The 26105-nt window shown below is 53.2% G+C and overlaps 6 protein-coding genes across 6 annotated transcripts; 2 read left to right on the top strand and 4 right to left on the bottom strand.

Moving 5' to 3' along the window:
• Positions 1 to 699: 699 nt before the first annotated feature.
• On the bottom strand, positions 700 to 4557 carry ATEG_06507 (RNA dependent RNA polymerase; the record flags this gene model as incomplete). The annotated part of the gene is made up of 1 exon (XM_001215685.1): positions 700 to 4557. One exon carries the CDS (start codon positions 4555 to 4557, stop codon positions 700 to 702), a length of 3858 nt encoding a protein of 1285 aa, XP_001215685.1.
• Positions 4558 to 5336: 779 nt separating this feature from the next.
• ATEG_06506 (putative amino acid permease) lies at positions 5337 to 7004 on the bottom strand (the record flags this gene model as incomplete). Its single annotated transcript, XM_001215684.1, has 3 exons — positions 5337 to 6666; positions 6725 to 6881; positions 6992 to 7004. The coding sequence occupies 3 exons, from the start codon at positions 7002 to 7004 to the stop codon at positions 5337 to 5339; spliced, it is 1500 nt and encodes a 499-aa protein (XP_001215684.1).
• Positions 7005 to 7634: 630 nt separating this feature from the next.
• On the bottom strand, positions 7635 to 8918 carry ATEG_06505 (aromatic alcohol reductase; the record flags this gene model as incomplete). The annotated part of the gene is made up of 3 exons (XM_001215683.1): positions 7635 to 8408; positions 8475 to 8759; positions 8832 to 8918. The coding sequence occupies 3 exons, from the start codon at positions 8916 to 8918 to the stop codon at positions 7635 to 7637; spliced, it is 1146 nt and encodes a 381-aa protein (XP_001215683.1).
• A 4151-nt stretch (positions 8919 to 13069) lies between these two features.
• On the top strand, positions 13070 to 17604 carry ATEG_06504 (putative ABC transporter; the record flags this gene model as incomplete). Its single annotated transcript, XM_001215682.1, has 3 exons — positions 13070 to 13436; positions 13491 to 17515; positions 17575 to 17604. 3 exons carry the CDS (start codon positions 13070 to 13072, stop codon positions 17602 to 17604), a joined length of 4422 nt encoding a protein of 1473 aa, XP_001215682.1.
• Positions 17605 to 18393: 789 nt separating this feature from the next.
• ATEG_06503 (putative MFS allantoate transporter) lies at positions 18394 to 20388 on the top strand (the record flags this gene model as incomplete). Its single annotated transcript, XM_001215681.1, has 9 exons — positions 18394 to 18669; positions 18720 to 18821; positions 18873 to 18918; positions 18968 to 18998; positions 19052 to 19318; positions 19372 to 19919; positions 19974 to 20067; positions 20129 to 20314; positions 20370 to 20388. The coding sequence occupies 9 exons, from the start codon at positions 18394 to 18396 to the stop codon at positions 20386 to 20388; spliced, it is 1569 nt and encodes a 522-aa protein (XP_001215681.1).
• Positions 20389 to 20710: 322 nt separating this feature from the next.
• ATEG_06502 (putative ABC transporter) lies at positions 20711 to 25632 on the bottom strand (the record flags this gene model as incomplete). Its single annotated transcript, XM_001215680.1, has 4 exons — positions 20711 to 21558; positions 21679 to 24913; positions 24963 to 25449; positions 25505 to 25632. The coding sequence occupies 4 exons, from the start codon at positions 25630 to 25632 to the stop codon at positions 20711 to 20713; spliced, it is 4698 nt and encodes a 1565-aa protein (XP_001215680.1).
• Positions 25633 to 26105: the final 473 nt, after the last annotated feature.

Here is a 26105-nt window from a genome sequence, read left to right as displayed (position 1 = left end):
CGACGATCACCAGTGACCGGCAAATGAAAGGATGGATTGGGGGGAGATGGAGGAAGAGGAGGGAAGAGAAAAGGAAGACGATGGGGGGAGGCGGTGGTAATTTTTGCACGTGAAAGCGGACCGGCAAAGACGTCGAGGGAAGTTGGGAGTACTGACTATACAAAGTAGGGAATTGAAACGATGATTATTAACCACAATATAGGCTGAATGCCAGATTGACGCTGATGCTGCCCAGCAAACACGAAGGATGCGCCCCCTCCTCATGCTACAAAGGATTGCTATTGCTTGAAGACGCTCTTCACATGTGTTCGGGTAACGCCATCTGCCGCATGGGGGATCCGATGAGGGAATTGGAGATGATGGATCAATCCACGGCTGCAGTTACCGCTCAAGTTCCCTCCCATCTGATCGCGTCGTTCTACCTGGTACTACAGAAAACCCCTCTGCGGCATCAACCGCATCAAGATACATACATAGTTGAGGTAAAAGATGATGATGAAATCCATCACGAGATCCGGATCGGGCAAAGCGTCGTTCCATGGGACGCTAAACTTAATCCGGCCCGCATGACATGTGACGGTGCGTGTCTTTGCCGCCTCACCGCTTTCTCTTTAAAGTCTGCAAACAATGTACCGGATTTGACTCTCTCAGATGCTTCGATCCTTCTATCATATGTTCAGACATGTGGTCGCACATGTGTTACTCAACACTCCACCGATCGTTCGGGTCGAGATACCCTCCTTTCACCCCCGTCCCCTGCGATCCATACCATAATACCGCTTCGATCTCTTCCTGCCCTTCATACTCGCTTTCCGCTTCACTCTCCTCCGCCGCACCGTCAGTAGCAGTCAGCCGGGAAACCGCCTTCGGGTTCACCCGATAAGTCGCTAAGATGTCATGCGTCACCATGCGGTTCGGCAGCGTACTGGTTTTGATCTGACATATCGCTTCTCCATAGGCATGCAGGGCGAGTTTCGAAAACGGGTACTTCTTGTACGCACATGATGCCAGGAGTTGCTTCCAGGTATCGGGTTGATGTTGCCACACATGGATCAACGGGTGATCTCCCGTCGGTGGCGGTATCGCTCTCGCACGCTCAGCCGTCTCCTGGGCCTCGGAAGAGAAGCTTGGAGTTTCATCGGATTTGCCATCGAAGCACCCGCCCCATTGCCGATGGATGTCTTCGATTTGACTTCGGATCTCTTTCAGCACCGTATGGAGCTGTCCACCCACCTCCTTATCCAGGTTGGCCTGCTCCTGTGCCTCGATCCACGGCTGACAGAGATCGTCATCGCGATCACTACTCAGTTGCGGGTAGGCCTTTTCCCACTGTGAGAGGACCGTTCTCTTTTCCTTCTTGACCACTTCAAACAGCAGGTAGTCCACGATGTTCTTGCGTTCGGGTCGCCTCTGGGGATTCTTGTAAGCAGGCAATTCCCGTGCCCGAGGGCTGACTTGCTTGCGAAACTCGTGCCATGCCTGCTCCGAATGGTGCGTGCCAGCTTTTCGGGCATCCACGAGATGACTCAGAAGACTAGCAAGCTTCATGGCATTGGGCGAGCCAATCGACTCATCATATGCCAGCCGTTCGTGCTCGATGGTGCACTTACCCAAGCTGGACAAGGTCAAGTTGTATGTAATTGCACTCTGCAAAAATTCATCCACGGACTGGATGTCCCGCATTGGCACCGAGTGGTTCGTTAGGCCGAAATGCTCTGGTGGATACTCCCGAGGCAGATCAGAGTTCTGGAAGTTCTGCACGATCTCCTGATCCCAACAAACCCACGGCGTATCGCCGTCATAGTCGCCACCCGAGAGCTTGTGTGCCAGGGGCACATCACCCGTAGTGGGGAACACGATCACGTCCTTGAAATGGCGTAGCTCTGGTTTCCATACCGCTCGTACCCGTTGAATGTCCGATGGGAAGTGCGCGGGCACTCGAGCCACCAGGACATCCATCCCGTCCAGTAAATTGTCCTCGAATTGACCCTGCGGATCGCGCCAATTGCTCGAGAATCCGAAGTGAACCTCATCCGGTTTCAGCACGCCGTACGGGTCGGCAATACAGAAAGCATAGGTAGACAAGGGGACCTCAATGTGCAATTCATTCTCGTATCGCTCCAACAACTCGCGAAGGCAATTCCTGAGCCGGTGACGCAGGTATCGAAAACTCCGGGGTTTAAAACCGGCCTCACAAAGCCGGATTACGCATTCAGAGTTACTGGCCGCCCAGTCTTCCATCCGCCGGTCTTGCTCGCCCGGTGGCTTGGTCTTCTGTATAAGACTGCGACAAAGAATAGGGCAGTTTCGTTCGAGTACCTCGGCAAAGTCCTTCCATATGGACTGCATTCCGGCACGAGTGAGCTCGGCGATCCGCTCTCGGACTGGGCCTCCACGCTCCAAAATGGCCAAAAGCTGGATATTCAGACTCACAGGATGAAGTGGCTTCGACCATTTGACCACTTCAAAAGTCAGTTTCTCCGGGTCGATGAGCGTTTTCCACTCGGCGGGATGTGGTTTGATCTTCAGTTGTGAATCCGAGATTTGCAGCCAAATATCCTCCTCGGAGACGTCAGAATCATGCTTGTCAACCATCCAGAGCCCTTTGGCCCCGGCAATCCGTCCTTGGAAGGCACTAGGAATACTCCCGGTGATTCCCAGGATAACACAGATTTTCTTCGCCAACCCACGCGACATAAGTGCGCAACCGTCATTCATCACCGGACGTCCCGGCTCGTCTTTGAGATGGATTATCTGGTTCGGAGTCAACTTAACCGTTTCGAATGTTTTAGACAAGCCTAGTGATGTTCTCTGGAACAGCTTGCAGTTTGACTGTCCCATATTATCATCCAGACACAAATGCCATTCAATAAGCGCCTCGAGGCTCATCTCTGTATGTTTGTCGCTTGCTTGACAGGGCGGTGCGACAAGCGGCGGACGTGGACTACGGTGGTCGAAATCAATCCCATCGATGGCAAAGAAGTCAACTCGAAACCGCGGCTCCCCGGCTTTTTTCTTGTTCTTCGGCTTGGCTTCTTCTACAAAGAAAGGTTTCCACGTGCGACCCAAGCAGCGATGGACTCCCTGAGTCAGCCATATGCCAATGCTCTCGCGCAACAACGTAGGATTTTGGGGGAGTCGGAGATGACGGGGAGGCCGTGTCGGGGCGGGTATCGTCAAACTCAGGAACCGGTCTGATCCAAATCGCCGGTGGAGCCGACAAGTCCTGTCTGTCTTGAGGGGATTGAGCTTCAGCTTTAAGATACCCGGTTCAGGCGGACTGCACCAGTCCAAATCGCCCGTGAGAACAACTACTTCCGAGGTTTTGCTCGTCTTGAACTCTTCCACTGCGGCGTCCCATGCCTTGATAGAAGGCTTCTCCGGTAGCGGTTTCCCATTACGCTGGTTATGGCCCTCTATCCACGTCCAGAATTCGTCACGACTATTAAATCCGATAGTGCTTCCTACCAGCATACGGTTCAAGGGGACATTCCAGGCACGGCCGATCCGCTCCAGCTCGTATCGGTAACGTAGACGCACCGAGCCAGATAAGGAGTGCTCAATGGTGAATGGTCCATGCTGCATCAGCTCATTCATGATCTCACCCTCGACAGAGTAGCGCGCCTCTCCTACCTCTTCGCAGAAGCTTGGTCCATCAAGAATACCATTCACTTCCGGGTTGAGCATATGGGCCGCGATGGATTCGCCGTCCAACGAATCGGTATCTTCCATTGGTTCGGTAAGGTCTGTCACCATCGAGGTGAACGATGTTTCCATTCGGCTGGTACGCGTGTCGAATGAGGTGCTGTCTGATCGGAAGCTGAACTCGGGACGGCTTGATGCAGACGTGACAGATTCGTAGCGCCGAGTGGTGCTCGGGGCAATCAACCTCTCGACGAATTTGGAGTGCGCCTTTACAGGCTCAGCACAGGTTGTCTCTTGACATAACGACGGCTTCCCAAGTAGTCCTGTCATTTTATCTGTCAACTTGGCAGGCGATGGGGGCCCCTTGACACAAGCCTCCTTGACAGGGGATGTAGGCGCAGTATGGAAGCCATCCTCCTCCTCCTCGTCCGAATACGGCCGCTTCAGAGGGCGAGAAAGCTCTGTCGCGTCCTGGACTTGGCGGGCACGAGTACTTTCCGTCAACTTGAAAGACCCATTCGCGAGATACAGCTCGTTGTCCAACAGATCTTTCAGATAGACTAGCCGTTCCTCCTTTTCCGACGAGGAGACGTCATTCCGACCGTCATCCATTAACGCCGCTCTTCGCGCGCCACCCGCGTGGCCAGGCATATGGGGCAGCGCAATCGACCGCGACTGCACCCAGTCGTCGAAGTCGTTGATGACTCTCCCTAGGTCGACATTCCGATTATAGAAAAGCAGCCTCAGGCCCTTATACACGCTCCACCGCGCGGACCCCTCGGCGCGCGGCAGATGGGACGGTGAGGCATTTCGCGGGTTCGGAATGTCCAGCGAGAATTGCTGGTTCAGATTGTCGATTATGAGCTCCAAATCCCTCCCATTCCGGACCGGCGTGCGGGGGGTCGAGATCATGTTGTTTGCCCCTTGGGGCGGGCGACTCTTTGAGGGTTTTGTGAGAATGATGTCTCAAACGTAAGGATGTGCATGTGTGAAAGAAGTTGAAAGTATAGATAGACTTCGAGGGATAGTCTGTATGTACGGTATGCAGAGTGCATGTTCACTTGCAGCCCACTTCGAGTCCATGGTGTGGAGGGGGAGAACAACAAACATATATTTATTGAGAGCCGCGACAACCAGCGAAACGCCCTAAAAGCGCCTCTGCACAGCTCGTCACTGGGAGCAAACAATCACTACCAATCTCTTAGCGCTTGGGTTTCCTTTCTTTTTCTTGTACCAGGGTAGGGCATTTTTGCAGTTTACGGAGTGTTGGATATCGACTTTAGCAGCGGTGTTGCAATGGGATACCGACCGGTGACAGGAGTATTTGCATGGCATGCATGCTCTCAAGTCTCGAGTAGGGTGCGATGTATGTTTTGAAAGTCACAGAGTAACCTAGACGGAACACATACTGTAGTCTGCTTCTGTCAGTCATCAGTCAAACCGCCTTGAGTCCAAGCACGAAGGAAGACCCTGATCCTAGTTGCTATAATACATACATTATTGCGGGGAGGGTATGTAAAAGACTGTACTTTGGTCTCCCTGTCGTGTCATAAACTGCTCTATGAGATCAGAGTGTCCATACGAGAATGATACCTTCAAACATTAGATATTTTTGTTGTATTTAGTTGACCCAGTGACCTTGTGCTCGGCTACCTACTTGATCCCTTACGATGGCCAAATAACATATGAAGTTAGTACTTGACCTTGATCGCCCTAAGCCATGTGCAAAACCGACTCTTACGAAACTTCTCCTGATCAGAAAGCGCCTGTGGTTCCTCCCCTACACCATCCAGCGCCATCGACTCCCGCCCCTCGTCTTCCCTCTTCATGTTCTGCAGATCAACTTCACTGGGCCGTAGGTGCTTGCACCGGGTCGCAATCTTGTATCCCAAGATAAGTGCCAGATACAGTGGTAGCCCGAGGTACGAGGTGAGAAAAGCCCAATAGTTGAACCGGCCAGGATAACCGTCCTGGTCGAAGACGTCGAACGTGCGGACCACGGCGATGAGGATACAAAACGCAAGAGCGACCCATGAACCATAGGGTCCGAATGGCGCTCGGAAGACAAGTGCCTTATCTGGGATCTTCTGAACTCGGCGGGCGCGCACAAATGCCACGTGGATGATGAGGATGGACATCCATGTGAGCAGTCCGAACATCGTCACTAGATTGACAAAGTAGTTAAAGAGAACCTTGGAGTCGGTGGACACGCTGAGGTATGCCAGGGAGGCGAGAAGAGAGCAAAGACCTAGCGCGTAGATTGGGATCCCTCTCTGATCGGTGCGGGACAGAATAGAGGGCGCGTGTTTGTCTACGGCAAGCCGGTAGATGGTGCGGGACGCCGAGCACAAGGCGTAATTTGCCGAAGAGAGCACGAATAGTAGAAGACAGGCGTTCAAGATATGCGGGAGCACCGGCACATTGGCCATCTGAATCGCTAGGATAAAGGCCGACGCCGGGACTCGGTCGGAGCCGTCACTGGGGACATTCAAGATATCGGTATCAAAGGGGACAAGCATCCCTAGCAGCGCGACCGCGACGATGTTGAAAGCCAAGATCCGATAAAAAGTCAGCTTGATCCCGTGGACGGCCGCCTTGCGTGAATTCCGTGTTTGGAGGATATTGATGCCGATAAGTTCGCTGCCCAAATAGGCGAACATCGCCGAGGGAAATGTCCGGCAGATGGCGCGGAGTCGACCAAACGCTGTGGGATCACCGGCAAACGCACCGGGATTGCTCCAGTACTTGAAGCCTTTTCTGTCGTGATCAGGCCCTCCTCCGAGGGCGAGGACGAGCGATAGGATGATAAGCCCCAGCAGGATGATCACCTTGAAGGAAGCCAAAATGAACTCATAGTGACCTAGGAGATGGCTGGTCCAATAGTTGCTTGCAATGATCAAGACCAGAAAGACGGTCATCCAGATTGCTATGTTGGCTGGCCCAGCTTCTAACCAGTATGTGATGACTAGAGCGCCCGCAGTCAGCTGGCTGGGGACTACCACGAGGTATTTGAGCCAGTATCTGAATGAGGACGTTAATACATCGCCAAATAGCAGCTGGACAGCAAAGCGACACCCACATCCATCCCAAGGTGAAACCCAGCGCGGGATCATAGCATCGAGTAGCATGGCACGCAACGGTGGAAGGCTCAGGTAGGGAAGAGGCTTCTTCCCCAAGCGCACAGAGAACCTGGTAGACCAGAATCCCGACAACGGTATACGTGATCAGGATGGAGGCTGGCTGGAAAGGTCAGTACTGAGTGGCGACGCTGTGACTGCGGTCTTACTCCAGCTCTGGTCCTACGTCAACAGCAGATATCGACGACACCTGTGGAAAGGAGACTTACTTCGCGAGGGCATTGCCAGCTCCAATCATCAAACCAGTACTGATGGCTCCTCCGATTGCTAGAACGGTCAGATTGACTCAGCGTAAAGGGAGCGCTTGTCGACTGACCGATCAGAGTAAGCTTGCGGCGTTTGATGGCCCCGTAAGAGCCCAGGATATCTTCACTCGGAGACGAGAACACGCTGGATGTGGCTGGTTGTGGGTGTTGGATTGGAGGAAGCCGAGGTGAATCTGTATTCGGATGACTTGGAGACATCTCTGTTGCGTGAGTGGTCCGGAACAAGCCCGATGGGCGCGGGTTTGTGCATGACGGTGAGGATATCAGGGCCTCCAGAAAATGGACATGGAACGGTAAAAGGAAAGCGCAGCCCGGTGCTTGCCTTTCGGGGACTACGACTGAGTCATCGAGGCAAATCGAATTGAAGAAGCATTTATGGGTATAAACCTCAAGAGAGGAATGGAGAGGAGAGGTAGAAGACAAATGATGGCAGCTTTGCTTCGCAGACCTTTCTATCATGGCCCCGTCCGCCCATTCCCTCAAGCAAATCAATGAAACACGCACACAGAACGCCAACGTCTAAGATATCCCACGCATGACATGTCGAAAGGAAAACCGATAACCAAATGCTGTCGTAAGAAGAATTTCACCGAGACATGTATAGAGAGTCGCTGGATTCGGTTCGGGGGAATATCCGGGTGTACAGCGAGTCGCTCGACTCGCTGCGAGGGAAACTCCGCTGGTACGCCTTGGAGACCATGCGATCGGTGTAGACGCCCTTGGCCGTGCCTCTGACGACAGTTTCGAGGTACTCTCTGAACTGGATGGGTTGGAAATCGGGATAGAGATCCTTTGCGGTGATGTAACCCAGGTACTGGGCGTATTCCGGAGTGTTGTCGCCACGGATGCCCCACGACAACTGGTACTCGGCCAGGTAGCGGGGGATAAATTTCACCGGGTCGAAGGGGTAAGTTTCACTAGACTGTCTGGCCGCAAGGACGCGGGTGTAAACGGTTTCCTCTGGGATCTGCATATGCGGGAAGGCGATGGTCAGCCAATGCGATGCTAGGGATAAGTGACTGATTCCACGTACGTAATTCCGAGGGATTTTCTCCTCGCTGATCTCTTCTAGCAGATCATAAATCTGGTTCTGGGTCGTTACGGTGTTATAGGCGAAGACCATCTTGTTCAGGGTGCGGTCGTCGACAATGATGCGAGCCACATAGCGACCAATGTCGCGGAGATCGGTCAAGGCTATCGGAGTGTTGCCATCGCCGACGATTTCATTGTTGGCGGAGGTCATGGCATAGTCGGCCCGTCCGGAATCCAGACGCGGGTATGAGAGCTGGTACCACCAACCGACGTCGATGATGGTGTAGGGGAGTCGCAGTTGCTTGATATGGTTGTAGACCGTCTCTTTCTGGATGGGTTGAGAGCATCGTCAGCAACTTTTCCTCCCCAACTGTATTCCGCCCGAGAAACCTACCTCGTCTCGCAGCCACATGATCCCACCGGGCGGAGCGACCGTGATGAACGCACATGGCACGAATCGCTGAACTCCCGCCCTCTTGGCGGCTTTGGCGAGGGGGATCTGGTCCTGTTGCTCTGCCGGTCCCACGCAGCTGATGACGACATCGATACCGGTCAGAGCCTCCGCAAGGGTCTCCTCAGGGGCTTTCAGGTCGCATCGGATGATTTTGACGCCTCGTTCCTGCAGAGCGACAATGGAGGGTTTTTGGACCGATCGCAGTCGGACGAGAGCGTGAACTTCCTGCGACGAGGCGGGTTAGTCTCTGGTCGGACCATCATGAGCAGAGACAGAAGGAGGCGAGGAGGGACTTACAAAGATGGGATTCTCAAGGAGACCGTTGGCGATGGAGCCGCCAGTCTCACCACCTGCGCCAACCAGAAGAACCTTGGTCTTGGACATGATGCGTCGGGGCGAGGAGAAGGAGAATGGAAAAAGGTCGTGGTTCTTGAAGAGCTCTTCAATAGATCTTCGGAGGGGTAGGGGTATAGAAGGAAAAGATCGAAGGGAGAGAGAGAGAGGGAGAGAACAAGAGAACAGAAGAAGAGAAGAGAAGAGAAAAGACGGCGAGATGGAAGAGTGACGTACGGGTGAGAAACAGGAAGCGTCGACGTTATAAAGGGCCAGCAAAGTCGTCCCACCCACGGATGGCGACGTGCCCTTACCCACTTTGTCTCCCTCGTCTCTGGTTTGTGTCTTTCTCACGCTCTCCAACCTGGCCTGGTCGCATGGGGTGGGTCGGTGGATCAGGATGTTAAGCGTGCGATGGTCCTGGTAATTGGATGGGCGATGTTCTTGGGCAGAGCAATTACTATAGAGTACGGAGTAGATATAAACAGGTAGTATATTGTTCGTCCTGATTCTACCTGATCCAGTCACTCACTCACTCAATGTACGGAATCGGAGGGTGAAGAATTAGGTGACGGGCCGGTGGTTCGGGAAAAGGATTGCACGGTTTTCCCTTTCGCTGCCCTTACGTCATTCTGCCCACGGCTTCCCGGCCTCTGTCCTTTCTGTCGCCTCATCAGTAGTAGTAGTCTCAGTAGTATTGTACTTCTACCGCATAGTACTACGGAGTATACGGAGTAGTAGTATCTCTTCTTTCCCTCTTCATGATCATGATGTCCGCACGCTACATCACATGAGTCCTATGGTTCGGACCACCCCGTCATCGCCCCATCCCCCATACGGCACGATTGACCACCATCCGGCAGTAGGGCAGCATAACTCCTCCCCGGAATCAACCCAGTCGCCAATGGCTTCCCGGACTGCCAGCCATCATCGTCTCTCATTCCTCCCCCCACGTCAGAGATCTTCGGATCGGCATGGCGGGTGTGCAGAGCCCAGGGCATCCCCTTCATAGGCTCTGCGGTTACAGTGACGCCATTGGGGCTTCAGACCGCAAGGATTTCCCTATCATTCGTCGAGGGCTGTCTGAAAATGGAGTCGGATGGAGCCACCATCGCTGGGAGTGGCCCGACTGCCCATGGTTGTGGTGCATGCGTCCGTTTAATAATCCTGCAGCGGAGAGGGGATGGAAGAGGGACAATGACACCAAACAGATCATTGATACTAAGTAGTACGAAGCACGAAGTACTGGGAATAATATGATCAAGTCAGTTGGTCCGTCCGTATGAGGGCAATCACCCGGTACACGACGATTCTTCAACCAGACGGTCGCTCCGAGACACTTGGATTGACATCATCCTCATTCCCCTTAGGTAAGCCAGGTAACTCAGCCTGCTGTCATCGGGTGGCATCCCAATTTTGGGGAGTGATGAAACCAGCCAACTTTTCCGGCAGGTTTCCCTGGCTCAGCGATAACCTGGGGTCTGGGACTATGACCAAGCAACCTTAGTACGCCGTAAGTACTCCGTAACTATGTTGAGTTCTTGTTGTTCCTGGCGTCGGTCCCGACCACTGAGGTATCGATCCGACGGTGCTCTAGATAACCTAAGATCATAGTTCACCAAGACAAAGCCAATGATCATCTGGATCCGAGAAACTTCGCCCCTTCACGCGCTCTTGACCCCTCTACTCCGGACTGAAAAACAAGCCTTTTCCTGCGCAAGCGAGAATGCCGCCCGTACAAGGGCAGACGGCGGTTTGGGGTGACCAGCCGAAACCGCGGAGGAGATCCGCCCGAAAGGCAGGTTCTCCGAACTGGAGAATTCCAAAAGAACGAGGAATGTGGTTTTGCCATCGCCTCACATGTGAGAGATTCTTGCGCCTTTTTGGCCCCCTCATAGGGGGATCTGATCTGCAGTCCCATCCGAGGGCTCACCACCAATGACGGCCCGATGTGTTGACACCCTCGACGCAGGCGACGGCGATGGTAACGATATTATTATGGAGAAAGTCGGTGTGGTGTCCCTTCGCCCTCGGGTAAACCAGGAACGCATGATCCCTTTTCCCGGGGTAGCTACTAGGTCGAAAATGCCAATCGCTCGTGAAGTCGTGAAGAGATCCAACTATTTCTTCTTCAGACGATCATGATGGTCTTGTATAATATATAGACTCTCAAGAATCATGGCTCGCTACTCCCTTGCATGACCTTTGTGTGGCTCCCCAGGGGTTCATCAGTTGAATCTCCAACATGCTGGTCACGTGTACACATGCTATCAGGTACCTAGGAGGCAAGTTCCTAAACTCCATGTTTTTGTTCGATGAGAACCATCCTTGGTTTCGGCAATTAATCCCGTCCGGGTCGAGGGTTTCGTGGTTGTGTTGCGCCACCGCCACGTGGTACAGCAACGCCTCGAATCATGACAGTACCGGATGCATGCTGTGTGACGGAGGTCGTTGCCGTCCAACCTCCATTGTTATTTAGACCACAGCATCCACATGGAATATGCGCTCTCCGCATAAAGGGTCTCAGTCCAGAAGACATCCTGCGGTCATAATCTGGTCACCGACCTAAGCGAATGTCTTTTGGGGGGGTCTATACCTCACAGTTGTCAGTAAGCGCTCCAGGACTGCAAGCCGATGCACAGTCGACAAATATATGATCAATGGACGTGGACATTATAGGGAGATGGGAAACATTCTTTTGTCATAGCAGAGACGACTGTTCGCTTTCATGTGTGTTGCTTTTGCTATTTGTGACTCAAAGCGCATCGAAGCGAACTGAGCACAGCACCAGATTGGTATACGGTTCCAGGAAGCACACACGTTTCACACATTTCAAGGCGGCGGGATTTCATCGTAATCAGGCTCGTGTGACTGCGTTTGAGTCATCTCGCGAGTCGTGCAGAAGTCTTCAACACTATCCCTGTCCGACTGCATTAATAGTCATCTGTTAAGGCATCATGACAGCCCAATGGGTAGGAGGACATAGAGTAGGCGCGACAGGTCAGATGAAGTAACGGAATCATCCCGCAGAGAATACCATGGAGGTCGTATTCATGTCTTTGAGAAGCTCATGAGAGACCGGCAGAAAGAATCACGATAAGGGCGTAGGGATCGATCGAATGGCCCACCGAGATCAGATATGGACATGGTCGTGTAGACAGGTACCTCTGTACCTAGGTATATATAGGGAGGTACCTTGTCTACGGGCCTAGCGGACACCCCATATCACGATTCATCCTATTGTGGGGAATCTCGTCCACAACAACCTATCTGCAACTCATCCACTACTCCTATGTCGAGCACTTTCACGACACAAAGACGACTATGCAACCCCTGAAATGATTCAAGACTCTTGATTTCTAAGCGACAGCGGATTTCACCCGCACAGGAGTCTTTGTTGAGCCTTTCCACCCCCGTGTTAGTCACAACGAGACTAGCCGTCGGCCTTTACCGCTGAAACGTCGCCATCGTCCATCCTTCCAGCCCTTGGCGTCTCGCCTCCTCGTGATGCGATTCGACCAGCGACGCCGCGCAGATTGGCGGGTCCTACCGAACCGCAGTAGTTTGTCTCGCTGTCTGGGCCCCATACACCACCAAGAAACGACCTCCCGAGGAACAAGAGCCATGGCAAACGAATCACACCGCGTCCTTCGACCTATTTGCTCGTCTTTTAGCCAAATCGGGTGTCCGACGCGGTAGGGCCTGTATGCCCTCGCTCCTTGCGTATACTTCCTGTGAAGCGGGTTTCTATCGCTTGAGATCTATGATGTATCATGCCAATAAAGAACCGCTCCGCCAATCGTCGTCGCTCGCTGTTGAAGAGCCTTCCAAAAGATTCGTTGAGATCTGGGCCTGGACTAAATAGTTTCATTAACCCTCACTAATTTGCGACCCGATCAGGGATGACTCGACTTCTAGACTAACCGGGAAACGGTTCCCCTCCCCGATCGCCGAGTCTTAAATGTTTTTTGCTCACCCCGTCTTCACCATGCCGAGCCCTAAACTTGATCTTACCTGCAGTCTTTGGTTTGGACCATGTCCTAGCTGCCCCCGACCCTGACAAGAAGAAGACCGTGTTTCCCTCATAGTCGGGTTGTGTTTGGCCTGCACAGCCTTAACAGCATCTCGCGGTTCATTTCGCTCGCTTCGACCTAAGGACAGACGACGCAGGTCGTGCGGCGAGCCGGAGAGATTCCGCGGCCATGGACGACAAGCTACCCGCCCCCGATTCCCCTACCAGTTCCGATGCGGACACCTCCTTCACCATTGACAACTATGAACAGGGCCGAGAATGGATCAGAAACTCGAATCCCCAGGGAGTCACATCCCAGCCGTCTGGTGTGGACGTGGAAAAAGCCGAGCACGATTTCTCCGAGTTGAATCGTCAGTTTTCTAGCATCTCCCAGCAGGCGCATAGACTATCGAAGCATGCCTCGCGCGCGTCCAAGACTGCGGACGTGGAAAAATCGGGGACGTCGACCGATTCGGAAGAACCCTGGGATCTCGAGACGGCCCTCCGTGGTAACCAAACCGCAGAGAGGGACGCAGGGATCAAGAACAAGCAGATTGGTACGTCTTTCGACTATATGTGGTAGAGGACCTTCCCCCTAACCAAAAGTGTAGGTGTGTATTGGGATGGGCTGACCGTCCGTGGTATGGGCGGTGTTCGGACTTACATCAAGACCTTCCCCAATGCCATAATCGACTTCCTCAACGTCCCCGGCTTGATTATGGAATGGATAGGATATGGGAAGCAAGGCAAGGAAACGAACATCCTGAAGGGATTCAGAGGTGTCCTCCGACCCGGTGAGATGGTCCTTGTGCTGGGCCGCCCTGGCTCTGGCTGCACAACGTTCCTGAAAACCATTACCAACCAACGCTTCGGCTATACCGGTGTGGACGGGGAGGTCCTGTACGGACCGTTTGACGCGGAAACCTTCGCGAAGCGGTATCGCGGAGAGGCAGTCTACAACCAAGAGGACGATATCCACCAGCCGACCCTCACCGTCAAGCAGACCCTGGGATTCGCCTTGGACACCAAGACTCCGGGAAAACGGCCCATGGGAGTCTCCAAGGCTGAGTTCAAAGAACGCGTGATCAATCTGCTGCTCAAGATGTTCAATATTGAGCACACTGCCAATACGGTTGTCGGAAACCAGTTCATTAGAGGTGTGTCCGGCGGCGAAAAGCGCCGAGTCAGTATTGCTGAGATGATGATTACATCTGCTACAGTGCTGGCGTGGGACAACAGTACTCGTGGACTGGATGCCTCGACGGCGCTGGATTTTGCCAAATCCCTGCGGATTATGACCAATATCTACAAAACCACGACTTTCGTGTCGCTGTACCAGGCCTCAGAGAACATCTACAAGCAGTTTGACAAGGTCCTCGTCATTGACGGAGGCCGTCAAGTCTTCTTTGGCCCAGCGTCCGAGGCACGGGCCTACTTCGAGGGCCTGGGGTTCAAAGAAAAACCTCGACAGACTACTCCCGACTATCTTACCGGCTGTACTGACCCGTTCGAGCGGGAGTTTAAGGATGGCAGAAGCGCAGACGATGTCCCGTCGACTCCCGATGCGCTGGTTGCGGCATTTGAAAAGTCCGTCTATAACGAGAGACTGACGCGGGAAATGCAAGAGTACCGCGACAAAATCCAAGATGAAAAGCATATCTACGACGAGTTTGAAATCGCGAATCGAGAGGCGAAGCGCAAATTCACCCCCAAATCCTCGGTCTACTCCGTCCCATTCTACCTGCAGGTCAGGGCGCTGATGCAGCGCCAGTTCCTGATCAAGTGGCAGGACAAGTTCGCCTTGACGGTATCATGGATCACATCTACCGGTGTTGCCATTATTCTCGGGACTGTGTGGCTGAAGTCCCCCGAGACATCCGCAGGAGCATTCACTCGTGGCGGTCTCCTATTTACCAGCGTTCTGTTCAACGGGTTCCAGGCATTCGCAGAGCTCGCATCAACCATGATGGGGAGATCACTTGTGAATAAACACCGCCAGTTTTGCTTCTACCGCCCAAGCGCACTGTTTATTGCTCAGTTGTTGGTTGACGCCATGTTCGCCATAACACGAATCGTCGTGTTTGCCGCTATCGTGTATTTCATGTGTGGCTTGGTGTTGGATCCCGGCGCCTTCTTCATATACGTCCTGTTCCTATTCCTGGGGTACGTCGACATGACCGTGTTCTTCCGCACCGTGGGCTGCTTGTGCCCTGGATTTGATCACGCTATGAACTTCGTCGCGGTGCTGATCACCCTATTCGTCTTGACATCTGGATACCTCGTTCAATGGGCTGACGGACAGGTGTGGTTGCGATGGATCTTTTATGTCAATCCCTTCGGGCTCGGGTTTTCTAGCTTGATGGTCAATGAGTTCCGAAATCTCCAGCTGACCTGCACTCAGGAATCTCTGGTTCCCAATGGTCCAGGCTATGGCGATATTGCCCATCAGGCATGTACGCTCGCGGGAGGAGAGCCCGGGTCTGCGATTGTCCCAGGAGCAAATTACCTCGCCACTACCTTCAGTTATTATACTGGAGACCTCTGGAGAAACTTTGGTATCATGGTTGCTCTTATTGTCGGGTTCTTGGGTATGAATGTCTACTTTGGCGAAGTGGTCCGTTTTGACGCCGGAGGCAAAACCATCACCTTCTATCAAAAGGAAAATGCGGAGCGGAAAATGTTGAACGAGGATCTTATGAAGAAGCTGGAGGCCCGGCGCTCAAAGAAACAAGAGAACGCAGGATCGGAGATTAACATCTCGTCGCGATCAGTCCTCACCTGGGAAGACGTTTGCTACGATGTCCCTGTGCCGTCGGGTACCCGTCGACTTCTGAAGTCGGTCTATGGGTATGTGCAGCCAGGAAAGCTGACAGCGCTTATGGGTGCGTCTGGAGCAGGTAAAACGACGCTGTTGGACGTCCTTGCCCGGCGGAAGAACATCGGTGTGATCACTGGGGACATCCTGGTAGACGGGGCACCCCCCGGTATGGCGTTTCAGCGTGGCACATCCTATGCGGAGCAGCTGGATGTGCATGAGGAGATGCAGACCGTCAGAGAAGCCCTGCGGTTTTCCGCGGACCTCCGCCAGCCCTATGAGACGCCCCAGAAGGAGAAATATGCTTACGTGGAGGAGATTATCTCGCTTCTTGAGCTGGAGAACCTCGCGGATGCCATCATTGGTGATCATGCCACGGGATTGTCAGTTGAGGAGCGCAAGCGGGTTACGATTGGGGTCGAACTGGCTGCGAAACCGGAGCTTCTGCTGTTCCTGGACGAGCCGACCTCCGGCCTTGACAGCCAATCTGCCTTTAATATCGTGCGCTTCCTACGGAAGCTAGCCGCTGCCGGCCAAGCTATCCTCTGTACTATCCACCAGCCGAACTCCGCTCTGTTCGAGAACTTTGATCGTCTGCTTCTCCTGCAGCGTGGTGGAGAATGTGTCTACTTTGGAGACATTGGGCCCGATTCTAGCGTGTTATTGGATTACTTCCGGCGTAATGGTGCCGATTGCCCACCCGACGCCAACCCAGCAGAATGGATGCTCGACGCCATCGGCGCTGGACAGACCCGGCAGATCGGCGAACGTGACTGGGGCGAGATCTGGAGGACATCGCCCGAGCTCGAGAAAGTCAAGAAGGAGATTGTCGAGCTCAAGGCTAGTCGTGCACAGGCGGTGCAGGAGACCAGCTCACAACACGCCAGCCAGAAGGAATACGCAACCCCGTTGTGGCACCAGATCAAGACCGTCTTCCACCGGACAAATATCGTATTCTGGCGGTCCCGGAGATACGGGTTCACGCGCTGCTTTACTCATTTTGCGATTGCCTTCATCACGGGTCTCGCATTTTTACAGTTGGATAATTCTCGCGCCTCGTTGCAGTACCGGGTGTTCGTCATCTTCAACGTCACCGTCATCCCGATCATCATTATCCAGCAGGTGGAGCCGCGATATGAGATGTCTCGACGAGTATTCTACCGGGAGTCCACGTCGAAGACGTACAGGGAGTTTGCCTTTGCGTTGTCCATGGTCCTAGCGGAGATCCCGTACTGCATTCTCTGTGCCGTGATCTTCTTCCTCCCGCTGTATTATATCCCCGGGTTCCAGGCTGCCACCTCTCGAGCGGGGTACCAGTTCTTCATGGTTCTGATCACCGAAGTCTTCGCCGTGACGCTGGGACAGATGATCCAGGCCCTCTCCCCGGACAGTTACATCGCGTCGCAGATGAACCCGCCCATCACGATTCTGTTCTCGCTCTTCTGCGGCGTGATGGTCCCCAAGCCGCAGATCCCCGGGTTCTGGCGCGCATGGCTATACCAGCTGGATCCGTTCACGCGCATTGTCAGCGGTATGGTCACGACCGAGTTGCATGAGCGCCCCGTAGTGTGTCGCTCGGGCGAGCTCAATCGTTTCGACGCCCCGGCCAACCAGACCTGTGGCGAGTACATGCAGTCGTACTTTGACAAAGGGGGAGCCGGATATCTGGTCGACACTGCCTCGCAGGCGTGCGAGTTTTGTGCGTATAAAGTCGGCGACCAGTTTTATCGCACGTACGGGATGACCTTCGATACACGTTGGCGGGATCTGGGCATCTACTGTGCCTTTATCGGGTCGAACCTGATCATCATCTTCCTGGCGGTAAGTTCAATCGTGTTCGAGCTGATGTTGGCAGCTGGTTGCTAATCATGAGTTTACAGGCCCGCTACCTGATCTTCAATCGCCGCTAGACGGCTTTATGACTACCAATAACCTGCTGTTGGTAGGTTGCTTTGATGCTTTCGACGAGTATGGGGCTAATGACGGAGGTGAGGATATCAAAAGTAGGGGATATAGATATGGCGATGGAGTGTTGTAATTTCCTCAGTTGAATGAATGAGACGATGTATGCAAGCTCTGCCGGGCTATTGCCTTGTATGCCCTAGGCCACATAGGCTATTTCCTCTTGTCTCTCCACGCTGCAGATCGTAAAGATCCCTGGCTACTCCTCTCTTCCCCGCATCCCTTACATCCTTTCAACACCCGAGGCAAGCAGAAGACACCCCCAAGTCAATACTACTCGGTCTTCTCCCGATGCATCGTCCATGCTGGCCAATAACTTCCTTGTGCAACCTAGCTAAGGCTCGATCAGACCAGGCGTGATGGCCTATTCGCCGCCAACCGCCGGTGCAAGTCCGACACAAGCCTTGACCGCAGCCCGTTAGGATATGCTTGTGCCCCCACGCCGCGACGTCTTTTCTCCGCAGTTCCTCCAGTCCATGACCCCAGAGTCCGGGGGTTGGTGGACCAACCGTCCGATCCTCCAGGCTTTCCGCGTGGGGTCAGTGGAGTTCACGAGGGTAATTGATGAGAAGTGCGCTCTGAACATTGTCCTACGCATTGTTGAGCCGTGTGTATCGCCTGATTCGTACTAGTAATCCCCTCTGCGTGTTTATATAAAGACTGTCCTGGTCGAGCCTGGCGATTCACGCGAATCTACAGCGGCTTCTTTTCTACCGATTCAACGCACACCAGCCATCATGGGTCTTGGCTCGCGATTGGGAGCCTTTGCCGGCTCCAAGGACGACGAGGTCACGGAAACGCCGACGGCCTCGCACAGTGAGAATCGCACCGTCGACCCGTCATGGAAGGCGGCCAAGTCCAAGGACGGCGACACCGCCATGGCGCTCTTCGATGACCCCGACGAGCTCCATGAGCCCGTGGACCCTGCCGAAGCGAGGCGCGTTCTGTGGAAAATCGACTTTATGATCCTGCCGTACCTTGCGGTTTGCTATGCGTTCTTTTATATTGATAAGGTGCCGTGCTCGTTCTGGTCGAGGGCCATGGGCTTGTCTAATTGCTGCAGACGACGCTGAGCTATGCGGCGATTTTTGGCATCGTCGAGGACCTCGAGCTCCATGGGACGCAGTATAGCTGGCTGAGTAGTATCTTTTACTTTGGGTTTCTTGTATGTATGCGGAGATAATTTGTGTTGTGGGAAAGTATTGACAGGTCGCAGGCGTGGGCTTTTCCGACCAACTTTATGCTGCAACGGTTTCCAATTGGTATGGCCCGTTTGATGCTATGTACAAGAGTATATCTGATCAACTGCAGGAAAATATCTCGGGATAAACATCTTCATGTGGTATGTACCCCATGTGGACCTCCTGCGCTGCTGACCGCGTACTGACCGAGTAGGGGCGTCTTCCTCATGATCCAAGCAGCCTGCCACAACTTCACTACGTTAGCGGTCCTCCGCGCGCTGGGAGGCGCCGCAGAAGCTTGCGCCGACCCGGCATTCATGCTCATCACGAGTATGTGGTATACCCGGCGCGAACAGCCGGTGCGCATGGGCCTGTGGTACACGGCGAACGGGTTTGGCATCGCCCTGGGCGGATTGCTGGGATACGGCATCGGCCATATCCGGGGCGCCCTTCCGTCGTGGAAGTACGAGTTCATCGTCATGTAAGCCGTCGTTGTCTTTGAAATGGCCTGCTGCTGTATTAACATGTCTGCAGCGGCGCCCTCTGTTCGACCTGGGGTATCGTCATGTTCATCTTCCTCCCCGACTCACCCGTCACAGCCCCCGGCTTGACGAAGAGAGAGCGGCGGATCGCCGTCGAGCGTCTGCGGGAGAACCAGACCGGCGTCGAGAACAAGCATCTGAAGCCGGCGCAGATACTCGAGGCGTTTTGCGACTACAAGCTCTACTTTTTCTTCGTCCTGGGCATGGTTTGCAATATTCCCAACGGTGGTATCTCGAACTTCGGAACCATCATCATCAAGGGCTTCGGATTCTCGACGCTGGTGACTACCCTCATGCAGGTTCCCTACGGGGTCTTGATTGCCATCTCGATCCTGATTTGCGTATACCTGAATGATCGATTCGAGAACAGACGCTGCGTCTTCATTTTGATCTTCCTCCTTCCTAATATTGCCGGGGCGTTTGGCTTGCGCTTCGTCCCGCTGGACCAGAAGGTCGGCCGGTTGATCTGCTACTATCTTACTGGACCTTATAACGCCGCCTTTGTTTTGATCCTGAGTATGCAGGTTGCCAATACGGCTGGTATGTTGCACTCCTTTCTGAGTCTGCAAGTAGACTTCTGATGAACTTGTGTAGGTCACACCAAGAAGGTCGTTACCAACGCAGTCCTCTTCCTGGGATATTGTACCGGGAACATCGCCGGCCCGTTCTTCTACAAAGACGATCAGAAGTGAGTGTGACAGCGTACCAATCCGCGGAGCATGTCTAACGAAGTACAGACCGACTTATAGTCTTGGAATCTGGTCCATGATCGTCTCGCACTTGATCGAGGCCGTTCTCATCAGTGTTCTAGGCTTGTTGCTCCGGTGGGAGAACAAGAAGCGAGACCGCATCCAGTCGCAGATGGAGGGGGGTCTCGAGGGCAGAGATCTGGGGGCGACTGCTTTCATGGATTTGACAGACAGGGAGAATCTGAAGTACGTTTTCACTAGTATATTACCACTTGTTTGTTTTGGTGCTAATTGTCGGCAGTTTTCGGTATATTTATTAGCGGCCAGCACCTTGGGTCACTGTGCTGAGTGCTTCAAAACGTTATGGTGGCATCTTATACGGTTCTATAAACCTAGTGATTACTTCAATATTACTGTTGAACGAGCTGGTTACCACAAACAATCTACTCAACAACGAGAAAGCAAGAGGAACAACCAGCAACACCCAGGCTGACTACCTAGTAATACATAGCCATCATGTTATATCAATTATTCTTGAACGGAAGATTATAAGATTCTAGGCTCCACGGTAAACTATTATACGTATAACACAGGGCGGTTGAAGAAACAAATGCAAGGGATAATGACCCAGTAAGAATCCACCTACCCCGAGTTCTCCTCCTTGATATTATGCTGTCCAACAATCGTGAGGAACACCTGATCCAGCGTCGTCTGACTGACAGAATAATACTGCACACCCAACGCATGCTTGCTCTGCTCCAGTTTCGAGAACAGCTTGCTGACGCTTCCACTACCACCGCTACGAGGCAAACCCCCCGTGTACTCAACAGCGGACTGCATCTTGATCTCGTCCTCCGTAATCGACGACGAGTCGTCGCCTGCAGGCGAAACCCCTGCCGGGACGCTGAATCGCAGCTGTCCGTGATACGTCTTCTGCTCAATGACAGCGCTGGGGAAGCTCTCTGCAACCCAGTGGCGGATACGTTCCATGTCTGCATCGCTTGTGTGTGGCGCCTGCGCATGGACCAGATGAACATGGTACATGTTTCCGTACTTGGAGCGGAGGAAGTCCGTCGTGCCGAGCGCCAGCATCCGCTTGGCCATGATACCAGCGCGGTGGGCGAGGGCGTCGGCTTCCTCCATGGAATGGGTCGTGAGGACGATAGACCGTGAGGATGCGACAGCCGCCAGCGTCCTCCACATGACTCGCTTGGAGGCGGCGTCCATGCCGGAGGAAGGCTCGTCGAGCAGGAGCACGGTAGGGTTGCCCATTAACGCGATGCCGAGGGAGAGCTTGCGTTTGTTGCCGCCGGAGAGCTTGGTGGCCATGCGGTGCTTGAAGGGGATGAGGCCCACGGCGCGCATGACTTCGTTGACGTTGTGAGGCACGTCAGGAACACCCCGGATCCAAGCGTAGAAGGTGAGGTGTTCGAGGACGGTCATCTGGTCCATGGCGTCGAACTGTGGACAGACGCCGAGCCGAGACCGCGCTGACGCACGGTTTCTCAGTACCGATATGTCGTCAACAAAGATGTCGCCTCCATTTCTGGAGGGTCGTATGTCGCCGCGGATAAGAGAAATGGTGGTTGTTTTGCCTGCGCCGTTGGGACCCAAGAGAGCGAACACCTCGCTCTTGCCGACACCAAAGGTGACGTCTTCCACTGCGGTGAATTTCTTGAACGTCTTGGTGAGGTGAATGGCGCGGAGGCCGTCCTCGGAATTAGTGGCGCGGGCGACTTCCGTCGCTATGTCTTTGTCAACGGGATATTTCTCCTCCACGTCGGTTGCTTTAGACCTCAAGCGCAGGAAAGCCAGGACAGGGCCGCTGTCAAACCAGAGAAGTAGTCCGAAGAGAACAAAGGATTGGATAATGAGATACAAGATGGGCCCTCCGTAGAGGGTGATCTCGCCGGGATATGAGGCAACCTCTCTGCCGCGACATAGAATAGAAAACACATTCAGGGAAGTAAACATGGCGCGGAGAAGGTTTCCCGACGGCGCGATGATACCGATAGTAAAATGTGCGATGTTGACATAAGAATCGATTTTGTCCGTGGGAGCGTAGGTCAATACGCACATATATGCAATGAAGTAGATGAGGAACAAGACGCATTGCCCGCCAGCTGCGAACGCAAATGCCGCGAGCTGGGACTTGGAAAACAAGGAGACGAGGTAGGAGACTAATGTCGCGCAGAGCCCATATGTAAAAAATACCACAAAGAGATACCCAGAATGGTACCATATGTCGGACACAGCTCGGAATATGACAATGGCGAGGACACTGGAAGCCAGAACGATACAAAAATCGAATGCTAGATACGCCAACCACAACGATGTGCCCCGTACACCGTTGCTGAAATGCAAGGCCCGCACGTTTCGGAGCCGTTCAACCGTTGGGTATAGAGCAAACATCGCAGGGTAGATTGACATGGCCAACCCAAAGTACACGATCAGCTGGAGAGACTTGCCCGCATCGGGTTGGATTGGGATGTCAAAGTACTGGAATTGCGTGTTGATCGGCATCCCAGTCAGAACACGATTGAGCGCATTCTGTATGATGGCTGCGAGTGGGAAATCGCCATTGTCGCCTAACCAGGCTAATGTAGTGGGAGAAGACGAGTCCCCAATATAGAAGCCACCGGGTGTCACATTGGCGAAGTTGTTTTGTATGTACTGTTCGAACTGGCCCAGGCTGTCCACCGTGTGGAACAGAGCTCGAACATCAATAGACACTCCTTCGTTGGAAGCACTCTGGCCGAGTAAGGAGTTTGCAAAACTCTCGAGTGCAGAAGGTGGCAGCAAATCTGATGGACCAAGCACGATTTGAAGATCATCCAGAGCACCCAGAGAATTAGACCTTGGTGTCCGCGATGTGCTCTCATCAGAACAACCAGCTTTCGTCATATCACGTAGGAACAGGGTGACTAGGCCAGCAGCAATGACAGGAATAATGAGCGCAGCGACGTATGGAAGAGGATTGCGCCGCAGGATGGTCAGCCTCTTGCGGAACAGATACCACGCCTGGAGCGCGAACCCAATCCGTTCACCTGTTAGAAGTTGTAGTGAACCGCTGTCTCCTTTTCCGTCCCAATCACCAGCTCCTTTCGGGTGCATATTGGTTTGATCGTCCTCTGCGCTCTCCTGAGACGCGTTGAGTTCCACTTCTTCGGCCACCTTGAGAAAGACATCCTCAATTGTCGGTCCACTGACACGATACTCTGATATTCCTTCTCGTTCGAGGTTGGCGACAAATCGAGCAGCTTCAGAGGAATCCTGAACAGTAAACACTGTCCCATCAAAATGCACCTCGTGCGGTACATCGTCAAACTGGGAGCTAAACTTTGTCTCGCTTCCTGGGACATTGAGAACATGAATCCTGTATCCGGAGCCTAGTCGGTGTTTCAATTCGACACTTGAGCCCTGCGCCTTGAGAACACCTTTTGAGAGGATAGCAATATGGTCGGCAAGGAGGTCAGCCTCATCCAAGAAATGGGTCGTGAGAAGAATAGTCCTGGATCCTCGCTCGGCCAGAAGAATGTCCCATATCTTCCTGCGTGATATTGGGTCAAGGCCGGATGAGACTTCGTCCACACAGCACACCGATGATCCACCTGTAAACATCATTGCCAGTTGAACTTTGCGTTTCTGTCCTCCGGAAAGTGTTCTGGAAAGCGCGTTGACCTTCGTGCCCAAATCACAGTCATCAATCAGTTTCATGATATCCTCTTGAGTATCCGCTTTGCCCGTGGATTTGAGTCTATTGAAGATCTTCACGTGTTCCTTGACTGTGAGTGTAGGCCAGAGGACGTTCTTTTGAGGGCAGAGGCCAAACTTCCCACCGCCTTCTCCATAGCTGATATCAATCTCTCCTGATGAGATTTTCGTCAACCCGGCGATAGCCTCCAAAGTCGTAGACTTTCCCGATCCATTCGCACCAAGAAGAACCATGATCTGGCCTTTCGTAACATCCATGGAGAGTTTGTCCACTGCGAGAACGGTGCGTCTATTGCTTCCAAGCCGCGAGGCTACATTTCTGTAAAACCAACCGGGCTGGTATAACTTGGTAAACTCTTTCAGGCTAAGAGCCGTAGAAGAGTCGGAAGTTGAGGTTTGGCGGCTCTTTGATGTCGTACCATAGAGGACACGCTCCACAATTGCAGCCAGGATAGGATATGCGATGATTTGAACAATGAGCAAGATCCACAAGACAATCCCCGGAAGGCTCCATGGGTTGTTGGGTGCGGCCTGTGTTAAGTTCGCCGCTAGGTTTTGTCTCTCCCACCGTGCAAGGAAGATGGAAAAGTAAACATAATTCATCGACGGGAACAAGAGTCCAAGAATAGCGACGGAGCCATTGGACGATGCGGGCGCCATCTGTGCGATGACACCCAGGAGCAAACAGGCGATCACCACCGAAATACCACTCAACTGGGCCTTCCTGAAAAAGGAGGCCCCAAAGATAGAGAAGGATGACAGCGCGAGGCCAGCCAGGATGTGATAGACAACCGTAATTCCGGCAGAGGTCTTGCTGTATACTCCATATTTCAGGATCGCGCCAGATACAATCCACCCTATCCCGTAGACCATGTCCAAAGCCAGGTGCGCAGAAATGAAACGAGCAGCTTGGGACTGCCACTGAGAGTTATTCGGCATCATACAGTCGATGAGCTGGCTCATACCCAACTCACGTTCCATCGCAATCAGACCGGTCAAGTGATAGGTTACTCCCACTATTCCAATGAAAATGGCAACGGCGATAATGTCGATGATGGCTCCCATGTATCGCGTCCTAATTTGATCCTGTCGCCCTTTCCGGGTGAGAGATGTAAACGGGTACTCCAAGATCTACATCACGTTAATGGGATACGGTATTCTCAAGGTTCGACAAGTATACCTCACTGGGAAGACGACTATCATCCAGAGATGTGTTGGTTTGTGCAATGGCCCAGTCGATTGAATGTTGGAATGGAAGGAGATAAACCTCCTGCGTGTTGTCATCCTTATCGACATTCACCCCCGACGCCAAAGCCAGATCGGTCCGAATCGAATAGTTCCATACTCCGTGCGGCCCTTCTGTAGGCGACGAGTGGAAGACAGCACCGGCTACACATGTCGATACTCCGAGAAGAGTCGAGCGACATATCTCTCGGAGTTCACTCTCCGACGACACGATGTGGGCTTGTTTCTGGCTCTCTCTGACGGGGTCCGCGACTTGATTGATCACTTGTTCGATAGGACCACCGGTCAGCCCATTATGGACAAAAACAACCTTTTCCCTTGTGGAATCCATGAGGCCCAGCGACTCTGACAACGGTCGCAGTGGATTCGGATCACCGATGCCATATACGGCGGGTTCGATAAACAGATTCCGCGCATAGGAACTGTGCTTGCATTAGACATCATCCGAAGCAAATCTCAAGACTGGAGTAAACTCACATGAATGCAATAAATACCACTGGTAGAAGAAGAGCTCTTAGAAATGTAGTAAGGAATGGACGAACCAGAACCACAAGGAGGTTCTTAACGGTTAACGTCCAGACCTGTCTTAGGAAAAGCACCGTCATCTTTTGGCTGTATGTTGACCCTGGCCCGCGATATAGCAGGAATCGCACTTATTCCATAAGAACCATAACAGACAAAGTAGCTGGGTTAATCTGCTGTGCGACAAGGCATCAGGTCAGACTCAGTGTGTCCCCAACGTGTTGGTACAGCGATACAGCGGAAGGCATCGTGTTTTCTGGAAGGGCCATAAAACACATAAATAGCCCGGCTCCTACGCTGGTGCATTATCCCCCAAGAGATCGATTCCTTTAGCGTGACAGGTAATCAACAAGCGACCAATCACTGCCCCATTGCAGCAGGATTTTTAGGCTGTCCGAGGTTGACTAAGAGCAGAGGGATTGGCGCCCAGACACCATCGCTTCGCACCGCCCCGCTTCTCTCTTTGGGCCTGAAGGGCGCAAGCGATCACTCGTGGATCGGACAAAAGGTCAATAGCCAACGCGTCATGTTGACTGCCCAGGTCGATGGTGGCTAG

The sequence above is a fragment of the Aspergillus terreus genome, genomic scaffold (assembly GCF_000149615.1).
Source record: "Aspergillus terreus NIH2624 scaffold_9 genomic scaffold, whole genome shotgun sequence".
NCBI lineage: Eukaryota > Fungi > Ascomycota > Eurotiomycetes > Eurotiales > Aspergillaceae > Aspergillus > Aspergillus terreus.
Note: the sequence above shows the minus strand (reverse complement) of the source record. Positions and strands in the feature narration are given on the sequence as shown.